The sequence below is a fragment of the Gekko japonicus genome, unplaced genomic scaffold, assembly GCF_001447785.1.
Source record: "Gekko japonicus isolate JY-2015 unplaced genomic scaffold, Gekko_japonicus_V1.1 scaffold2349, whole genome shotgun sequence".
In the NCBI taxonomy this organism is placed as follows: Eukaryota; Metazoa; Chordata; class Lepidosauria; order Squamata; family Gekkonidae; genus Gekko; species Gekko japonicus.
This window is the reverse complement of record NW_015175435.1, coordinates 220216-242398: the sequence shown is the minus strand read 5'-3', so window position 1 is coordinate 242398 and position 22183 is coordinate 220216. Positions and strand designations below refer to the sequence as shown.

At 43.1% G+C, this 22183-nt stretch overlaps 1 protein-coding gene across 1 annotated transcript in view; it reads left to right on the top strand.

The window, feature by feature from the left end:
* Positions 1-22183, top strand: part of LOC107122710 (CUB and sushi domain-containing protein 1-like) — a gene marked incomplete at both ends in the record, with an annotated part of 269905 nt that overhangs the window by 37940 nt on the left and 209782 nt on the right. Inside the window, 1 exon segment of the mRNA XM_015425844.1 lies at positions 11811-11927. Within this exon segment, the coding sequence (XP_015281330.1) occupies positions 11811-11927 (117 nt within the window).

Genomic DNA, 22183 nt, shown 5'->3' with positions numbered 1-22183 from the left:
TTCCTCCTGCCACACAGTTGATTGGTGACACGCAATCGAGTCAGGAGACAGGAAATCTCCCTCCATAAGCGAAGATATGGTAAGCCTGCCAGCCCCAACTCAGTGTCTTCTTTCAGGGTAATCTGTAAAGCTATCTTGACCAATGGTGTGGGGAGGATGAGGAACAGCACTTGCAGTACAGCTGTTTTCAATATTCTAACTTGAAATTATTTAGTTTGTAAAGCAGTGAATGCGTCCACATTTTAAATCTAAGTAGAAATGCAGTCACTTACTGGAAAAAATCTTGGCTGCAGGAAAAACTCTAGCCTTTGGCAAGAATAGATGTCTCTCATCTCATTGCTGACCATTCTTGTGTCTGAGTTTTGAGCAAAGAATATCATAAGAAAAAATAAAATATGGACTTGGATCCCAAGATGCTATTCCTTTGTTGCAACAGCAGCTCTTCTGATGTAACAGCTTTTTTGGGGTGGGGTGGGGAATCTCCCCTCATGCTGCAGACTCCCAGTTTGCTCCACCCCCAGGTTTCTATTAAGTCCAATGATTGACAGGAGGAAAATTTCCAGAGGCACAGAAGTCTTCAGTGAAAGATGGCAGATGGGAAGTTGCTTTTCTCTAGAGTGATTTTGCATAGGATTCAAACCATTCTTTTCTTTTTCCTGATTATGTTGCTAAAAAAACCATTGTATTGGTGTACATGTAAGATTTGAGAATATGCATGTATTTGTGCTCCTGTAGTTAAATTTTACAGTGTTTTTCCCCAGAAAAAGCAATCAGAGGAACACCAACAGGAAAAGTGTATTCTCATCCATGTCAGAATTAGAGATACACATGCCATTGACATATACATGCCCCCCAGCAGCATTTTGAATGTGGTGCTTAAAAGCTGATACTGATAAGTTCTGCCACAAACAGAGGATTTAAGGCTAAATTACTATGGCTTGTATCAGGAGTAGTGTTTGTTTAGGTGAAAGGATCTCCATATAGGAAATGAGACTTTATCTCCTCTCCCTCCTGCTGTAGCTCCAAATGCTGCTTCTGGGGGAAGAGGGAATTTGAGGCTGCAGCAGGAGGGAGAGGTGAAAAAGTTGTGTTCTTCAAGTGTAAATCCTTCCAACCATGAAAATGCTGCCCATATATTTTCTGTTGATGTTAGAAGCTGTGGCAGAACATCCCTGTTCTGGCTTGCAGGCCCTGTTCTGCCCTGCCCTCCTAGGTTTTTCTCAACTCCTGGAGAGGCTTTTCTTCCATGGTCAGGTAGCTCGCCATCACCACCTGACCATTGTATGGAATTGCCCACTGGGAGGGTCTGGACTCCCACCTTCCCTTCCAAGTTCTGAGGCCTTACCTCTGTGTCTCCTGAGGCCCAGCACCTGGTCACCATGGAGACAGTTTACTGACTTGTGCGCCCCTGGAGGAATGGCCATGCCAACTGCCTGCCTTTCCTCCCTGGCACTCCTTTTAAAATAGCATGTCCAGGATGCTGGAGGCCTATGTGGTACAGAGAACCACAGCCAGCATCCAAAGTTGTAAATTATTTATTAAAAAGAAAATGTTTACAAGCATACTTTTTGCACAGCCCCAAACTGAGCAAGGGATACAGAAGAAATAAGTAGAATGCAAATCCTCTGTCCCTCTCTGTATACATGCTCCATTAGATATTAAACTATAGGACAGACTCCTTTAGTTTAGGTAGTTACACGTCTCTACAGCTTGCTCCAGCTCTTGAGGTGGGCACATGGTCAATGTCTGCTTTGCAAGAGGAGAGGTCTGTGTGTGCTCATGGACACAGCATCCCAGGAAAAGAGAGCTCCCTCTTGTTATCATATCTGTTTCTCCTCTCAGTGACCCAGCCAGGCCAGGTCAAGGAAACATTTCCTGGAGATCTCCAGGAATCCCTTTCCTAACAATTATCTAGCATTTCATTCCTCCAGACTTCTGTTCCTTGCTAGGAGAAGGAGGGGAGCTTGCTAGGAGAAGGGGGGAGCTTGGCCATTCCATTGTCTGTAGCTAGACCCATTAGCATTTCTTAAGGGGTAGTTGAGATGGGCCAGGAAAGTCATTGACAGACTTCCTCCTACCCAGCCTGTTCTCTGCCCGGGGGGGGGGGGCGCTGTTAAGAAACAAAGGGGAGACTTTGTTTATCTCAAACCTTCCAGGATAAAAACTGCATTTCTTCACAGAAGCAAATTGAATGACAGTTTGCACTGCCCATACATGCCTTTCTGATCTGTAATATGTAGGAATATAGTGAATATTTGTGGTTTTGTGTTCTCAAAGCAAATTTTAAAAAATGTCCAAAGTAAGCAATGGGTTTGCACATTGTCTTTGCAGGCCAGTGAGGGGGAAGAAAGTGGCAATTCACCATTGTGCTATTAAGCCAGTTTACGCAGCGGTGATTCACAGTGTCATTACAGCTGTGTTTTAGAATGGTGAATCATATTCAGCAGCATTTAAATATGTGTTTTAAATTGAGAATAAAGCCAGTTGTGCATAATAATGGTTCAAGAATTTCAAAACTCATGTATCAAAACTGCTTATCCTCCTTTGGATGAAAATATTCAGTGCCAGTGAAAATGAATGGCAAGGAGCCCACTACTACTCACATCTCTTCTATGTTTTGTAGCATATGGAACATGGCTATGAAAAATTAAAGGATTAATAGCAAGCAGTGGGAGAAAAAGAAATGGACACAAACCTAAAAATTCTGGTTTGGGGTTCAGGGCAGTTCCTGAACCAAACCAAAAATGCCCCAAACTGAACCAGCCAAGTGGGGTTGCCTGGGAAGGGTTAAATGACTGTCAGCCATTGAACCTGTCTATTTTGCTTCACCCAGCTTCAAAGCAGGGCAGAGCGAAACTAATAGCTTGCAGCCATTTAGACCTAACAGCTGATGGGCAGATCCACCCCGCTGTTAGGTTTAAATGGTTGTGAGCCATTTCAACAGTCTGTTTCGCTTTACCCGACTTCCAAGTGGGAAGAAGCGAAACCCACTGCTAAAATGGCTCAAAGCCATTTGAACCTAACAGGTGAGCTGCAGACCCATGCTGCTCAGCTGGTAGGTTTAAATGGACCAAACAGCCAAACCGGACAAAAGTCCGGTAAATATTCAAGGAAGGCACCTTCCCCAAACCTTGGTTTGGGGACTCCGAACTGAGCCAAGTTCATGATGAATTTTGACTCAGGAACCAGTTTATGCCCATCCCTAGGGAGAAAAGTTCTTCTCAAAAACATTCTATGTAAGGATTTCATTACTAGATCAGATCAACAATACTCTTGATATCTGTCATTCTGTCAACAGATGCCAGACATGTACAAAGCGTGGCTGTCTGCCAAATAATGGAATAAGCCAATATGAAAATACTACAGCAATTCTGAAACAACTTCATTGGTTACCTCAAGTGTTTAAAGTTAAGTTGAAGTTAATAATCTGGCACCTACACACAAACACAAGTGATCCATCCTCCTCTGCCCAACAACTGGCTGTGTTGTGTCCTACCCTTTGTGGGATGGCCTGTTTGGGGGGGATATTTTCTGGTTGATGTTGGGTTTTTTTTTAAAGATGCAGAGGTTGTTTTATTTTAGTCTCTTTCCTAATAATCCTAACATCAAATTTTCCTTTTCACTGCTGCAACATGCTGAGTGAATCATTTCAACAAGCTTTCTACTGTGACCCCAAGATCTCTTTTCTGAGTAGTGACGGCTAATTTAGGCCCCATCAATGTGCATAGGTCTATTTGAAGTGCATCACTTTGCACTTACATAGAATCTCATTTGTCATTCTATTTCCTAGTCACCCATGTTTTCAAGAGATAATTTTTAAGCATTTCACAGGTTGTGTGGGATTGTACCATACTGAATAATTGGGTGTCTCTTGAAAACTTGGCTGTTTCATTGCTTGTTCCTTAGTCATTGGTGAATAAGTAAATATCAATGATCTCCAAACAGATCCCTGGGGAATCCTAATGTTAATGTACTTTTATTGTGTATAAGGATATTACTGAAAATGGGAAATTTCCGAGAGAAAATAGGCAAGATGAAAATAAAAAGGATTCCTTTAAGCGGTGGAAAGCTAGTCACAGTGAGGCTGATAAAACGGAACACAGGCTATGGCGAAAAAAACATACTGTATATCTCTAACTATAAAATAGTCAATTTATTTCTATGATTAGTGGACAATTGGAGGATAATGTTATGCGATTGTGTCCCCCCATGAAAAAATGCTGCCATTTGGAAGCCAAAATGGAGAATAAGCTCCATGTGGATGCAGCCTTAATAGAAGAGAGTCATAGTATTCAACACATAATAATTATTTATAATAATTGTAGTAGTGGTGATAATTTGCAGAACAGAGTAGTGTATGTGGATGTTCATCATCATTTAAGGATTTTTCACCCTGGTTTTAAATTTATTTACTTCTTCTCACTCTTCTGCCTTCTCCCCACTGTTTGTTTGTTTGAGTGGCTGTCTTCATTGTTTTCTGTTTTCTTTCATTTATTTTTGTAGAAAAGGCTACATGGTTTCTGATATTACTGGAAGTCAAAGGAGATATGGAAATAATGAGCAATTATCTAAGTGTACTTCTCTAAACTATAGATATTTAGTGGAATTATTCACCCTTGCAGTCATATAATGACATGATTGTTTAGATGACTTCATAGGTTCAAATAATATGAGTAAATTTTCATGCATTTGGAATCTGTTGTTCCAAAAAGCATATGTTTATAAAATCATACAGTTATAAAATGATTTTTGAGCTTCAGATTAGGGATTTGCAAATCCTCCTGTTTTATTTGTGTGTCATTCAAAGGATCCAGGACTTTTTTCTGCAAAAAGAAAGAAAGAAAAGGATATGCAGTTTTCATGAGAATAGGATTTTATGAATTGTTAAGTTTCATGGTAGCTGCTATATTATTTTTGATGCTAGCATTTGGGAACATTGTTCCTCATTTGTTTTAATAGATATTAGCTTGTGGGGGGAGTATCCAAAGCATATCTATCCATATGCAATAATTAAAAAAAATTAAAAAACAGCATTAAAAAAATCTGGGGATAAGCGACTTAATTTCAGGTGCCAATTAACTTGCTAATACAAAGAGCCACTGCCCAGATTTGTTATATGTTCAAAAATGTTAACTAACTGACTTGGTATTTCATAGGGTGTTAGACTATTCCACCTTTTTACTTACCAAATATTAAATAGTATTTTACTGTGCAGGACTATTGCATTGCTTAGTTATTAAATAAATGCATGTAAGTCTAATTAAAAGTAATTTTACAAGATCTATCATAGTATCACCATTGTTTTTATGGTTGTGAAGTTAATTTCCAGAAACTCATTACTATGTGGTTGATGCCGCCAGCTTTCTGTGAGCAGCAGAAAATCTTATCCCGATGACCTTTTAAAAGTTGCTGAAGAGGGTTCTTGAGTAAAAACCCATGGAGTCTGGGAATACCACTGCTTCGGCCATACTGATTTTTTTTGGCAGGGTGATGTCTCTACTTTTTATTATGCTGTCTAGGTTTGCCATCGCTTTCCTCCCAAGGATCAGGCGTCTTTTAATTTCATGGCTGCAGTCACCATCTGCAGTGATCTTGGATCCCAGGAACATGAATTCTGTCACTGCTTCCATGACTTCCCCTTCTGTTTGCCAAGTTGTGGTGGAGCCGGATGCCATGATCTTAGTTTTCCTGAATTACAGCTCTTTTATAAAATGGAGATCACCCATACAGAACATTTTTCATTTGCTTTAGTTCAACTGCACTGGCTGCCAAGATTAATGGTTCAATTGGTAGTTCTTGTGCTTACTTTTAGTCCTGGGCTTTTATTGTATCTAAGGGCGATTCTGCATTGGCCTTTCCCTCCATTGTTTTACCAAACCCACATTGGAACAGAAATTCCCCTCTGCATTGCATGCCCACTTTCACTTTCTTTGATCATTGGATTTTATGGTACCCTCTACACTGCATGTTGCTTTCATTTTCTTTGATCATTGTGTTTTATGGTACCTTCTGCATAGATTAATGGCCATTCGGGGGTGACTTCACAGTCAGTATGGCATTGCCCTGGAATATTTGAATGTGGTTTTGAGCTGCACCTTTGGTAAAACAACAGAGGGAAAAGCCAGTGCAGAATTGCCCTTTTATTAAAGTGGGGCCCATATTTTAGAACTTTCTCTTGGGGATAAATCACATGATCATTTCCCTTATGCTTTTTTTTAAACTAAATGAAGCCTTTATTATTCAGGAAGGCACTTCTAGACCTCTGAACTATTTGATGTAATAATTAAAAGCTTATTATCTGCTGTTTTACATTTTGCTGGGTGATTGGCCTGGTGGACATGGTTTTATTGACTACTGGTTGGTGCAACAGAAAATGTAACTTAGATTTGTGTAAACAAATATTTCATATAATCCAAGTGTTATTGTATATGGTCAAGGAGACACATGCCAGTGTTAATGTGGACCATTTCTCATTTTAGCCCAAATACAAACTGAAACAGTCTAGATAGATTAAGGAAATTAACCCTCCTTCCATTGCTTCTCAGGTCAGTGATAAAAGGAACTGCTAGGATAGGTGCTACATTTTGTTTAAATGAACTCCCTCCCGTGCAAGCTGTGACCCACACAAATGGCTATACAGGATCTGTGGACCAAATGGTGAACTTTTGGTAAAAGCATGGAAGTAATGTCAAAAACAGGACAGAGTGAAATCAGAAAAGAAGGGCACTTTCACACATGCTAAATAATGCAGTTTCAATCCACCAGTGACTGTTTGCAAGCGGATTTTGCCATTTCACACAGTAAAATCCAGTTGCAAGTTGTGCTGAAAGTGGATTGAAAGTGTGTTATTTAGTGTGTGTGAAAGTGGCTATTGTTTATTAAGGGAAATAATGCAGGTCTTCAGGATAGATAATTAGCAAACTCAAGCAATAAATAGAATTCCAAGAATTAAATCAGAATACCTCATACTGGAAAACCATGTTCATAGCCAGATATTCTGACCACAAGCACATGCATAATAAAAAGGCAAGAGGCCAAAGAGGAAGACCAAGGGTAATGTGGTGGGTGGGGAATAGCTACCTATCTGTGTAAGTTCGGCAAGGTTCCATTTTTTGGAAAACATAAGTCCAGTTATCCAGGTAGCAAATACTCCACAGTAATCCAAAGGATAGGGCATGATCCACAAGCTGTCATAGCAAGGAGAGATGTAAGCTGTTGAACATAAAGGGTGGTTTTGAGCTCTTTTGGGCACATTCTGGTTCCACTTATAGGGCAAGAGATTTGAAGAAAAACAAAGGACTATATTCTTTCCAGTCTTGGGCAGTGGGAGAGAAGCTAGATAGGCCCTTTATGCCATTTTACTGCAGCAGTAGGGGAGGAAGGTGGTTCTGAGCCTTTAATCTCTTCCAATGAAGTACATTAAAAAGTGGACCTGGCATGTGTGACTGAGACCTGGGCCAGGGAGGGCGAGACAGTCACCTTGAAAGAGCTCCCCCCCCCCCAGTTTCTCAGTCCTCCATCAGTCTCAGACCTGATAAGGAAGGGGGGGTGGCAATACTCATCCGAGAGTCGCTCTCCTTCAGGGCACTCACCACTCTAAAGATCCTTGGAATGGATTGTGTTGACCTGGTGTGGGGTACTGAGGAGAATTTGGCTATCTGGCTGGTGTACCAACCGCTTTGCACACCAGCAGACAGCCTGCCAAGCCTGCTGGAGGTGGCAGTGAGCTGGGCCTTGGTGCTCCCGAGGCTAATAATTCTTGGGGACTTCAATGTCCATGCTGACAATGCCACCAGCAGACAGGCGTTGGACCTGGTGACTTCCATAGCAGCAGTGGGAGCAGGCCACACACTGGATTGATATGGATCTGACTGCTGTTGATAGGGTGCCATGATTAGAACACTATGCCCTGAAGGCCCAGCTGAGTGTTCCACCTCCGCCCCGTCTAGGTGGCAAGCCAATTTATGCTTACCCGTGGAGACTAATGGATCCAATTGATTTCCAGAGTGCTCTGCAGGATCCAGTACCTACCAACGACTCATTGGATGAGCTGATAGAGGACTGGAATACCCAACTCTCTGAAGCCATCAGTGAGATTGCTTCCCAATGCCCTCTTCACCCCACTCCAACTTAGTCCCACGGTATACCATGGAGCTTAGAGGGATGAAGCAGGAGCTTAGAAGGCTAGTGTGTGTTTGGCAGTGGTGTCATGAAAAAGCTGCAAAACATCTTATAGATCATTTATGAAAACCTAGGATTTGGTGGTGAAGGCTGCTAAAAGGGAATTTTTTACAGTCTCCATTGCATCTGCTAGCTCTTGCCCTGCACAATTCTTTAGGACAATCCAGTCTTTAACTTCTTTAACTTCTCTCACTGAGAGGTCAAAATACTAGTAAATTGGCTATTAGCTGTGAGGTCTTTGCGAGCTTTTTCGTGGATAAAGTCTTGTCACTCCTCTTTGACCTGCCTGCCAATATTGATATAGTATGCAAACTGGAGGCCCCTTAGTCGCCTTTGGATTCAGTGTTCACTTCAGCCATCTCTCCCAGGCTGACATTGACAGGATCTTGGGTACTGTTAAGCCAACCACTTGCCTCTTGGATCCATGCCCATCGTGGATGGTGAAAGCCGGTGGTGGTGGAGTACGGGGCCCCTTGGGGGACATTATCAATCTGTCCCTTAGTTCAGGGGGATTAAAAAAGGTTGTGGTAACACCACTCTTGAAGAGACCATCTTTGCATCCCTCAGATCCTTCCAATTACCACCCAATCTCAGATCTTTAATTTCTGGGTAAGGTAATTGAAAGAGCAGTGGTAGAACAGCTACAGAGTTTCCTGGATGATGCTGAGGCCTTGAACCCATTCCAGTCTGGTTTTCGCCCTGGACATGGGACAGAGATGGTGTTGGTCACCCTCACAGACAATCTTCACAGAAAGCTGGATCACGGTGCGTTGGAGCTGCTGTTATAATTAGATCTGACAGTGAATCATTATATTGTATTGTTTTATAGTGTGCTGTAAGCCACCCTGAGCCGGCCTTGCTGGGAGGGTGAGGTAAAAATCTAATGAAATAAATAAATGTTCGACATGGTTGACTACAGTCTGTTGACCCACCACCTCGCTGACATAAGAGTTTGTGAGGTGGCCTTGAAGTGGCTTACCTCATTTCTCCTTGGTTGGGGACAGAGGGTGGTGCTAGGAGAAGAGGTTTCACCCCAACACCCTCTAGTATGTGGGGTCCCTCAAGGGGTGATCCTCTCTCTGATGCTATTTAATACCTATATGTACCGTCTTGTCCAGCTGGTGCAGAGTTTCAGGCTGGGTTGCCATCAGTATGCTGATGACATCCAGCTGTATCTGTTGAAGGACAGCTGACTGGATACCACCCCATCTGTTTTGGCTGAAGGGCTGGAGGCCATAGCTAAGTGGTTGAAGCATAGCCAGTTGAAACTGAATCCTTTAAAAATAGAGGTTCTGTGGCTGAGCAGAGGAGGTGTGGGATTAGAGTGCCAACTCCCGGCTCTTGATGGTGTACCTCTAACAGTGGTACGAACCACCTGGAGCCTGAGTGTGTACCTGGATGCCTCCTTATCTACGGAGGCCCAGGTCACAAACATTGCCAGACTGGTGTTTTTACAGCTGTGTCAGATCAGGCAATTGGCCCACTTCTTGTCCTGTCCTGACTTAGCCACAGTAATCCACACAACGGTTATCTCTGGGCTAGACTACTGTAATGTGTTCTGTGCAGGGCTGCTCTTGAGACTGACCCAGAAACTATAGCTTGTCCAGAATGCAGTGATGTGGGTCCTTACAGGGACCCCATTGACAGCACATATCCAACCAGTGCTTTACCAGCTGCACTGGCTCCAAGTTGAGTACTGGATCAGATTCAAGGTTTTGTTACTGACTTTCAAGGCCCTAAACAGTCTGGGACGAGCATATCTACGGGACCATCTCTCCCTATATACCCCCCAAAAGGCATTATTTATTTATTTATTTGTTTGTTTGTTTGATTGTTTAATCAAATTTGTACCCCGCCCTCCCTGCCGACGTAGGCTCAGGGCGGCTTACACGATACAAACATAATAACAATCAATATCATAGACATTTAAAACAATTTGTTAAAACAATATTACATTAATATCAAAGTGCTAGCAGTTATAATATCATATAGATGGCATTATACATTCTATATATTAACTTGGTATACAGCACATTGGTCTTTCCTAAATACAGTCAGAGAGCTCAAGCTGTCAGTAATAGACCAGGCACCAAACTTTTATTGTTGTTAAGGTGATGGTAATAATGATGGAGATGGTAGTGGCAGCTCCTAGTTGAAAGCCTGGTGGAAGAGCTCCATCTTGCAGGCCCGGCGGAACTGTAAATGGTCCTGCAGGGCCCTAATCTCTTCCGGGAGCTCATTCCACCAGTGTGGAGCCACCACCGAGAAAGCCCTGGCCCTGGTTGCAGCCAGACTGGCATCCTTGGGACCTGGTAGGGCCAGTCGGTGTTGTGACCCTGATCGAAGTGCTCTCTGGGGTATATATGGTGAAAGGCGGTCCCTCAGGTATGTCTGACCCTGGCCATAAAGGGCTTTAAAGGTAAGAACCAGCACCTTGAAGTGAACCCGGTATGCTATGGGCAGCCAGTGCAATGCCTTCAGGACAGGCCAGATGTGTTCCCTCATGGGGAAGCCCATCAGAAGCCTGGCCACGGAATTCTGCACTAGCTGAAGCTTCCGGATTTTCCACAAGGGCAGCCCCATGTAGAGAGCATTACAGTAGTCTAATCTCGAGGTGACCATCGCATGGATCACTGTTGCTAAATCGTTGCGTTCGAGGAAGGGAACCAGCTGCCTAATCAGCCGAAGATGGGAAAAGGCCGACTTGGCAGTGGCTGCTACCTGGGTCTCCATTGTTAAGGTGGCATCCAAGAGCACTCCCAAGCTTCTAACCTCTGGCGCTGGCACCAGTGGTGCCCCATCGAAGGTTGGGAGTGGGATCCCTACCCCTGGATTTCCCTGACTCAAGCACAGGACCTCTGTCTTCATCAAATTCAGTTTCAGTTGGCTCAGTCTAAGCCAGCCAGCCATGGCTTGTAACGTCTGGTCCAGATCTTCTGGTCTGGAGCCAGACTGACCGCCCAACATCAGATAGAGCTGGGTGTCATCCACATACTGGTGACATTCCAGCCCACAGCTCTGGGCAATCTGGGCAAGGGAGTGCATGTAGATGTTGAATAACATTGGGGATAGCACCGCCCCTTGAGGCACTCCACATTCTTGGGAGACAAGAACTTCCTGACCCATCCCTGGCCTGAAGGATGTCCAGCTGTCCTTGACCAGAGCCAGGGCCATTTTGGCCCTGGTGCCAGCCTAGTGGAACTCTCTACCTAATAACATCCGGGCCCTGTGGGACATAATGCAGTTCTGCAGGGCCTGTAAGACAGAGATGTTCCACCAGGCCTATGGTTCAAGACATCAATGGTTGACATCAGGCCTGGCCTCCCTGTCTCCTCCCTTCCAGAGAAGGATATGGAATATTTAATACCATCTGCTTTGATAGTGCTCCTTTTACTGTTTTTAAAAAAATATTATGTGTGTATATTTATCATATTTATTGGAATTGTATTTATAGTTGTTGTTGACTGGCCTGAGCCCCAAATTGGGGGGAGGGTGGTAGATAAATCAAATAAATAAATAAAACAATTAAAATGTTTAATAAAATGTCAACAGAATTTTCAGCAGCTTTTTTTACACTTCCCTCCCTCATTAAATGTATGTCTCTGTGTTTTTCTTTTCTTTTTCACCAGCTCCCTGTGGAGGCCAGTATATCGGATCAGATGGTGTGGTTTTATCACCAAATTACCCTCATAATTACACTGCTGGGCAGACTTGTCATTATTCAATTACTGTGCCTAAAGAATTTGGTAAGTCCCCCCCCCATATGTGCAGCTCACTAATTCTTTTACTAAATAGACACAATTTAAAACTGTATAAAACACTTAGCAAAGCAAAACACAGGAGACTACTCCCTCACCTGACTTGAAGCCTTGACTAATTCTTTTACTTTGATTTTATCCTCTCTGTAAAAGCTGGTGTACAAAATCTTGAACATAGCTAAGTTTTCTATGCAGAATGTTTATCAAGATTGTGCTTTCTGATACTGTTTCACTGAGCTTTCTTAATGCAAGTCCATTGTTTACACTTTAATGTAATTAATTAATTAATCAAACAAAAGAAAATAGTTTGTTATTCAACGAGTGATTAAAATGTGGAATTCACTGTAGTGATGAACACAGGCACAGATGGCTTTAAAAGGGGATTAGACAGTTTTATGAAGGATCGGTCTATCGGTGACGACTAGCCATTGTGATTAAAGAAAACCTCCACATTCAAAGGCAGTAATCCTCTGAACACCAGTGCTGGGAGGCAGCATCAGGGAAGGGTCTTGGTCTTAAACCCCTGTTGTTGGCCCTCCAGAGTAACTGGTTAACCACTGTGTGGAACAGGTTGCTGGACAAGGTGAACCACTGGCCCAATCCAGGAAGGCTGTTCTTATTTTATTAATCATCATTAATCATTCACTGGTTAACTTATGCACAGTATTCAAGGGCTAAAACAAAAATCTGTTTGGTGGACACATTAAAACCTATGTCCAGAATCTGAAGATTTGTGTGATTACTTCCATGTATCCAGGGTTTCTGAAAGAGCAATCCTTGTGACCATGTGACAAACCTGTTTCAAAACTGAAAAGACTTTTAAAAGCAATGTGTGAAGGGGGTGGGTGGGAGAGTTGCTGTCAAAAAGACAAAAAAAACCTCCTACTGGGCATACCCAAATAGTTCTTTGAAGCTCAGTTTGTGTTTATTCCCCCCATTTTTTTTCAGGTATACACAAATTGATTTAAAAATTAGAAGTTTCACTGGTGTGCATAACTGATGACTTAAGGAAATATAGATCAATTATTTTCTCCCATGTCGCAAAATGTCTAAATTAATGGCTGCAAATGACCTCTTAGAGTGTGCTGGGGTCCTTGAGACTCAACTGCTGCATACTTCATATGAAATCATACTAGTAAGAACATAAGCAAAGTCCTGCAGCATCAGATCAAATATCAGTCTCATTCAGCATTCGATTTGCAACAATGATTACACAAGCAGGACATGGAGGCATCACAAGCTAGTTCAAAGCCATGCACCATTTAATTTTTTTTTAATTAAGAGTTTAAAAAACAATAAAACAAAAATTTGCCACATCCACGATGCAATTTTTGCAGAGGCTGCTCAGAAGTAGTCTTAATCTTTGTGCATCAGGAAAATATTAATATTTCAACAGCCATTTTCTTAGGAATCTTTCTCTTGCTCCTGCATGATTTGGACAGTAGAAGAAAACATGACATGCTGAGTTAAGTTCTGTCAAAGGGCAGTCACAATAGCGCTGGTCCAGAGGGGTCTTGAGAAAACGGCCCTTCATCTGGGCTGTTGGAAACGCATTGCATCATGCAATCATGTATGACCGTCTCAGTTCTGGAATGTTCAACATGTTTAAGTAAAGAGGCAGGTCAAATTTGGTGAAATATGTAATTCCTAGATGAAGTGGGGAGCATTTTCGTCTAACATCTGTTTGAAGAGCATCCCAATCATTTTGGAGCAACTTTTCTGTGAGTAAAGTTTGTCTTCTTTTGGTTAAGTTCTCTGTCTTCCGTAAGCCCAATTGTCTTGTTTTCACATCTACAGCGTCATTCCATTTTGACCAGCAACGTTCACGTTCTGTCAATATGGTAAAGGTTGGGAGGCTTTCAGCATTTAACAGTTGATATTTATAGCAATCACCAGCTAGTATTCTGACACATACTGTTACCACAAATGGCCTGTCTTGATATTGGGGGAAATTAGCTATGAGACAGAGGAGGCCAGAAAGGTACAAGAGATTGCACACCTTTATATTCAAAGGTCCAGTTCAGTATTAAGACTCCAGATTTGAAGAGTGTTTAATAGTTTTATTAGAGAATATCCCTGCTTACATACACGCTAAGCAATCAAAATGTGCATGCAGTCCAGAACTAAGAAATAAAGAGGTGATGATAGAGATGTTAAAGATCAGCTATAGGGGTAGGTAATATTATATTATATTCCAGCCAAGAAAGTGCAAACAGCCAGCGTTTCACACTAAGAGAAGAGACCCAAAGTAGAGGCTTTGCGAGTGTACCCTATAGTAGGCACCCTCAGAGTGCACACTGAAGTGGGGCTTACTCTCTATTTTTATAGGAATTTGGGGAATGGTGTCCCGGACCAGGACTTGATGGGTTTAATGACCATTGATGGTCTTACTGGAGTAGGTTGAATGGGTTCCCAGGCTTAGACAAAAGGGGGAAATGGGTCTCTGATATCCCCCTGTACAATCCAACTAAGGCTTATGGATCATGAATTACAAAAAGTGTTCCCTTCGCACCCCCATCTGTTCCACAGCTAATTTAGGTATATATCAAAGGCATGGAATGATGCCCCACTATTTTTCCATTTTGGATTCCCCATTCCAGCACTGAGCCTTTACTTTGGCCCGTTTAAATGCTTTTCCATCGGTAGTCCTTTTTGGTAGATTTAGGCAAACACCTTCTCAAAATAGGTTTTGTCCATGTGAGTTAGGTACTCTTGATTCGTTATTCCATATCATTTTAAAGTGTCCCCTCCATCCTTTACAACGTAAACAGTTCTTTTCTAAATACCTCCAGCATAATGTCTTTGTTAAGGTAAACATTTTACTTTATCTTTTAGATGATGTCAACTCTCAAATCACTACATGTGTTGCCAAATTTTTAGCAGAATCTTATAAAATTAAGTCCAAACACATCACTATATCTTAATTGTTGGATGCCTATTTTTCCTATTTGTTTCTGATGTTTTATTGATTTAAATACATATTTAATCTGTATTATTGGTCACCATCTCAATCAACTGTTTTATGTTTCTGTTCTTATCATCTATTAGACCTTTGTGTTTATTCTTGATTGTAATTTATCAGCATTTTTATGCCAATAAAGGTCAAAATGTGAGAGGGTCTCTGACAGCTGTCAGGAAGAATTGTTAATGATTTAATATTTGATCAGTTTTGCTTGGTATCCTGAGGGAGGGGACAGGAAGGGTAGATGTTGAGACAAAAGGTTTCCAGATCGGCACAGGTATCACACAAAGGGGATTACGTGGGGATATGGAGACAGAGGAGGTTTGCCAGACATCTCCTGAATTGCTTTGAGAATGCAGATACTTTATCTGAAGGAACTTGCTGTCATTCCATATGCATACCTTTGCTGGGTGGAGGGGGATTGGAGATTGCCCTTGAGGGTGCCTTGTGCAACCTTAGCCTGAAACCCTTTGCAGAGCTTTGGCTAGCTCTTTAGCACAGGTCAGGAGTGTTCTCTTTGGCCTGGTTCTATGGGTCTCTGGTTCAGGTCAGAAGTGGGGTACCCTGTTGTTGGGGTTACCCTGCAAGTAAGGCAGCATCTCTGAGCTACAATACTGCTGTTGGAAAGAGTTGTTTCAGTTAGTTGTTATGACCAGTGACTGTTCGTGCATAATTGTCACCATGTAGCAGTAACTTTTGTTTCATCTTCAGTCTTCTGTGCAATCCCACATTGAGACTGCGCTCATGCAGGCCAGCCACTGGAGGTTCTCTTACAGCTACTCTGGAATTTCTTTAATACTCCAAGCGTAGCCCTCCCCTGCAGAGTTCATTAGAGGTCCTCTTCCCACCTAACGGTCACTTGCTCTGCAGGGAGGAGCTTCCCCTTTCCCCCAATCCTTTCTTTGCTGCCATATTGTAAGGACATGTTCTCTTCAGCTCTGATTGCTGTGAGTTTTCTTGAAGTTTTCTTTGTTTCCTGGGGTCTCTCCCTTCTTTGGGAAATGTCGCAGAAGGCTTTGTTTAAAAAATGTACCCAGTGCAGTACAAAAATGACCTGTTCAGATGAACACCTGCTTTGCCTTTTCTGCTTTGGTGAGACCCATAATACAGCCACATACAAAATTTCCCTCCAATTTACCCCGAAAGCCAGCTCATATTGAACAGTGCGCTTAAAGGTAAGCTTATGGGAGAAAGCATTATTTTGCTCTAATAGTGCAGCAGTGAAAGCATCTACCCTGGCAGAGCACAATCAATCCTTGCCTTCGAAATCACCAGTTAGAACTGACCAACTTGAGAGCCCACCATCGAGTGCCTCGGTTCGATTGGTTCCAGGGAAAGAGTGTCAGGTCTGATTGCCTGCCCGTTCAGCTGAACGCTGTATGTTGTAACCCCTGCCTAAGAAAGCCCGTTCCAAATCCAGACATAAGGAGAAGTATCATGCCACTCCCGGAATCATTGAACTCTTTAGTTCCAGCCAAAAGCATCTTTGGTTCCGACTGAACGGAGGGAGGTCTCCCCACCACAAATGCCTTCTTCACATGCCTCCCTGGCTCATTCATTCTCACAATGGGAAATAGAGCCTGGCCAGGGCTCATTGGCGGTTCCAGCAGCTAATCGACCATCAGAGCCATCCTCCCTAGAATGGTGGCAGAGTTCTGTTCCTCTGCCTCCTTGGCAAGGCTACCCCTATTATTTCCCATCTCCTAGACCTCAAGAATGGGATGACTGCCAGTCATGAAAAGCACCTCCAGAACCAAGGCACCCCTTTTCACGAAATCATGACACTGCGGGTCCACCAGTTTGGTATCCTCCTGCAGTCTCTCTCCACCCCCTTATGGGGCATTCGGATTCTGAGGAAGAGCAGGTTTTGAGGGCTAACTTCCCTTCTGGTCTGGGCTCAGACTTCCCATCGGACCCTTTCCCTGATGACACTGTAGGGGCCCTGACCCAGTGTCACGTATTGAAGGCCTGAAGCAAATGATGTGAATGGTTAAATTGTTGGATATAGGTGTGACCTCCAGCAACCCAAGACCGCAGTATCACCTGGTATAATCCCTTATCCTGGAGGGTATTGCCAACATCTCCAAGGCCCTCTGGCAAAAAACAGCTAGCTTGGTTGCCACATCCAAAATGGTGTAGAATTTATACAGGATGCAACAAGAAGTCATACCTATTTATTCAGCCATCCTCTGGCTTCATCTCTCATAGCCGCGGATGTGCAGATGAAACAGCGTACAGGTGCGCATTCCTCACCAGCTGATAGAGATGGGCGTACAATCGATACAGTTAGTAGAAAAGTTTACTCTTCTGCTTCGCTCAACCTAGGTATTGCCAACTATAGTGCAATTATGGGAGGATACCAGTTGTTCCTCTGGGGAAAGATGGCTGCTTATGTAGAGCTTCTGCCTGAAGACAGTAAGCCTCTGGCTAAACTTCTCTAAGTGGAAGCATTGTGCCTATCCAAGCAACTGATGAATGCAAACAGACACACCACTGACTCCTCCTCCAAGGCCATGGCTTCAATCCTCCTACTGAGAAGGCATGCTTGGCTACGCTTCTCAGCTCTCCTTCCTGAAACCCAGTAGAAGATGGAAGATCTCCTGTTCGAGAGAACGACACTATTTGCTTCATCAACTGATGATCTTTTATCCGAAATCAAGAAGAACAAGCAAACGGATTGTTCATTAGGCATCATAACATATCCCACCACGTCATACAGGCCTCAGCAGATGTCTAGATTCCACCAATCACAGTCACCATACTCTCAGCACTTGCACCAGCAGCCTCGCTCATCACAGTATCCTAGACAACGGCCCTTTTCAGGGTCTATGACACAGGGCAGGTGTAGGTCCAATCATAAAGCTCGACATTTGGGCTTACATCAGCCACTTCCTAATGAGCCACAAGAGGCTCCATAATGTTCTTTCTGAATCGATCCTGTAATAGACTAGCCACCTACCATCTTTAAAGACAGGTTAGCTGCTTTTAGTGACAAATGGCAGGAAGTCACTCATGACACTTGGGCTTTGTCGATTGTTAGTTTGGGTTATAAATTAGAGTTTTGACAATGGCCACCCCTGCTGATCAGGCTCTGAATTTCTCCATGCCTGAGTTGGAACAGGAGATGTCATCCCTTATCCAAAAGGGAATAGTACAGAGGGTTCCTGACTCAGACCCCTTCACAGTTTTCTATTCACATTTTTTCCTGGTACCCAAGAAAGATAGAGACTTTAGGCCAATCCTGGATCTGAGGGATCTAATTTCTCCCCTGAAAATTAAGAAGTTCAAAATGTTGTCTTTGGATTTAGTCTTGTAACCGTTAACATTAAACTGCTGGTTTTGTGTACTTGACCTTCAGGAAGCTTATTTCAATACAGCTATCCACCCTGTTATTGCCGGTTCCTGCACTTTAAATATAATCATTTTTCTTGCTAGTACATGGCCCTTCTGTTTGAGCTGGCAACTGCCCCACTGTTATTTTCTAAAGGTGTTCCCGTTGTATTAGCACACCTATGGTCTAAACGTTGTTCTGTTTACCCATTTTTGGATGACTGGCTCATTACTGCACCTTCCTGTAAGGGACTAGAGTTGCAGGTTTCCCTGATTATACAAACATGCCACGTCCTCCTATTATTATTTAAGGGCCTCTATGTAGAAGAAGAATGTGAAGAAGGGTTATGCATGTAACTGCATTCTATGAACTCACAGAGGGTTAGGAGGAAGGGAATATGTGCCTGCACAGAAGACACCTCTATGATCAACAGTTACAGGTAAATGCAATCCTGTTTTCATCTTCAGTCGTCTGTGCAGACCCACATAGGGAATCTACAGAGCTCCTTACCTTGGAGGAGGGGTGAGTTTCAGTGGAACAAGGAGTATGGCAAGACTCTGCCAACTACTGAACCCCTTATCACGTCCACAGAATACTTGATGAAGGTGTCCGATAATGACCGTGCCGGTGCTCGGCAGATGTCCTCCAAGGGAGTGCCTCTCTGGAACACTGCTGACACTGCCTGTGCCCATGCAGTGTGCACCCAAATCTCAAGAGGTCATGGTAGACTGGCTTGCTCATACCCCAACCAAATAGCCAAAGCCATCCATCTAGAAAGTCTGTGCTGAGGCTGACCTCCCCCTTGAGCTACAGGAGTAGCACACAAAAAAATGTGGGGACTACTGGAAGCCTTTTGTTCTGTCTAAGTAAAACAATAAAGACCTCTTCACATCTAAGGAATATAGTGCGTTTTCAGCCTCCAAGGCAGGGGATGGGAAAAAAATCTGGAAGGACAATATCCTGAGCAAGATGGAAACTAAAGACATTCTGAGGTAAAAACGTAAACTGGGTCTCAGAACTACATAGCTAGTCTGGAACTTAATAAATGGATGGTCAGCCTTCAAAGCTGCCAACTCTCCCACTCTCCTGGCTGACATGATCGCCACCAAAAATGTGACCATGAAAGAAAAGAGTCACAAGCTACAAGACCCTAAAGGTTTGAATTGGGCTAACATGAGCTGGGAGAGAACCACTGACAAGGACCACTGTGGCACTATACGTGGCTATGGAGGGAACAAACAACCCCTTCAAAAAACTCTTGGACACTGGGTGAGAAAACAGCATCTTGTCCTGGATCTTGGCATGGTAGGAAGATATAGCAGCTAAACATACCTTAAGGGAAGGGAACCGCCAGACCAGGGCAATAGGACAATTCTCTGTCTGAACTCCCTGTGTCCTGGCCCAATCAGAAAAATGGACCTGTTTACTCATATAAGACTTCTTAGTAGAAGGTCTACAGGAGTTGACACTGGCGACCTGGTTGGAGAACCCAAACTGGGACTGTTCAGCAGCCAAGTTCTCAACTTGAACCTGCATACCTTGTGGTGGACCATAGGATCTCTGCAAAGTAGGCCTGCAGCTAAAGGAAGGTGTATGTTTGGAGAGCCAGTTTGGTGTAGTAGTTAAGTGCATGGACTCTAATCTGGGAGAACCGGGTTTGATTCCCCTCTCCTCCACTTTCAGCTGCTGGATGACCTTGGGCAAGCCATAGTTCTGTCAGAGCTGTTCTCTCAAGTACAGTTCTGAAAAGAGTTCTCTCAGCCCCACCTACCTCACAGGGTGTCTGTTGCGGGGAGGGGAAGGGAAAGGAGTTTGTTAGCCACTCTGAGACTCTGAGTGAAGGGTGGGGTGTAAATCCAATCTCTTCTTCTTCTTTAAAAAAAATCAGGTACTTATTCATAAGAGTATCCATCCTGTTTTATGATTGCTAAGATTACCAAAACTTTTTTAGAAATACCTACTGGATTGCCTCTTTCTACATATATATTTGATGGTTGAATTAATTCTAATAGGTTGATAAGGCACAACTTCTTTTGTAGAATCCAAGCTGATTCTTTCTTAGAAGAAGAAGAGAAGAGATTGGATTTATACCAAGCCCTTCACTACCCAAAGGTGTCTCAGAGCGGCTTACAAACTCCTTTCCCTTCCCCTCCCCACAACAGACACCCTGTGAGGTGGGTGGGGCTGAGAGAACTCTAACACAAACTGCTCTTTTTCAAGGACAGCTGTGCCAGAGCTTGCGACTGACCCAAGGTCACATCAGCAGGTGCAAGTGGAGGAGTGGGGAATCAAACCCGGTTCTCCCAGATTAGAGTCCGCACACTTAACCACTACACCAAACTGGCTCTTAGCATTTTTTTATTACGTATGCTTAACAAGTCTAACTTTAATCATGTTTTCATCAGTTTAACTAATGAGCCTGTAATGTTCTGTTCCCTCTGTATCCCCTTTTAAAACTAGTATTATATTGGCTACCTTCCAACCCTCTGAGAAAGAAGCATGTTTTTGTTAGAAAATCAATAGTCTGATATTTGAATTGCTTGTTCCGTGTATGCCATCCTGATCCAGAGACCAAGTTGTTCCTTTTCATCTTTATCTGATGTAGTTTTTCAAATGTTCCCCCTGTAAGAAGTGACTTAGATGCTGTTCATTACGTTAAGTGGAATGAGAATCTGAATACAAATTCCTTGCCTTACAATAGGATGTATAAAAGTATTTTTTTTAATAATGGTACTAACTGGTACTGAGAATGAGCACCTTTGGGAGTGGGGAGCTCTCTTGAGTCCTGATCCTCATGTGCCGCCCACTACACAGACAGAAAAAACAGAGAGTGGACCCTCAGGTACGGCCTAGTGAGTCTCTGAAGAGGGAGGAAAGAACTGTTGGAAATTGGCACAACCTTATATGGGCTGGGTCACTCTTCAGCCTCCTTTACAGCATGAGAGGTCTGGCTCTTCCTCCCTGTCTCACCCTTGGACAGCTTTTTAAAGAGCCCTGAAGGTGGAAGAGCCCTGAGCTCTACCAATCCCAACAGTCCTGAAGTGAGCCTTATTAAGGAAAGAATTAGTAGGAACATTGATGAACAAATACTATTGAGGCAGACTCAGCATGGGTTCTGTAAGGGAAGATCTTGTCTCACTAACCTTTTAGAGTTCTTAGAGGGGGTGAGCAAGCATGTGGACAAGGGGGACCCAATAGATGCTGTTTACCTTGACTTTCAGAAAGTTTTTGATAAAGTTCCTCATCAAAGGCTCCTAAGTAAGTTCAATAGTCATGACATAAAAGGACAAATCCTCTTGTGGATCAAAAACTGGTTAATTAATAGGAAATAGAGAGTGAGTATAAATGGGCAATTTTCTCAGTGGAGGGTGGTAAGCAGTGGGGTACCACAGGGATCAGTACTCGGTCCAATGCTTTTTAACTTGTTTATTAATGATTTGGAGTTGGGAGTAAGCAGTGAGGTGGCTAAATTTGCAGATGACACGAAGTTTTTCAGGGTGTTGAGAACCAGGGAGGATTGTGAGGCACTCCAAATGGATCTGTTGAAGATGGGTGAATGGGCGTCCATGTGGCAAATGGGGCTCAATGTGGCCAAGTGCAAAGTGATACACATTGGAGCCAAAAATCCTATAAATAGACATTGATGGGGTCCGAACTGGCAGAGACTGACCAAGAGAGAGATCTTGGAGTTGCAGTAGATAACTCAATGAAAATGTCTAGACAGTGTGTGACTGCAATAAAAAAGGCCAACGCTATGCTGGGGATTATTAGGAAGGGAACTGAAAACAAATCAGCCAGTATCATAATGCCCCTGTAGAAATCAATGGTGCGACCTCATTTGGAGTACTGTGTACAGTTCTGGTCACCACACCTCTAAAAGGATATTATAGCATTGGGAAAAGTGCAGAAAAGGGCAACTAGAATGATAAAAGGGTTGGAACACTTTCCCTA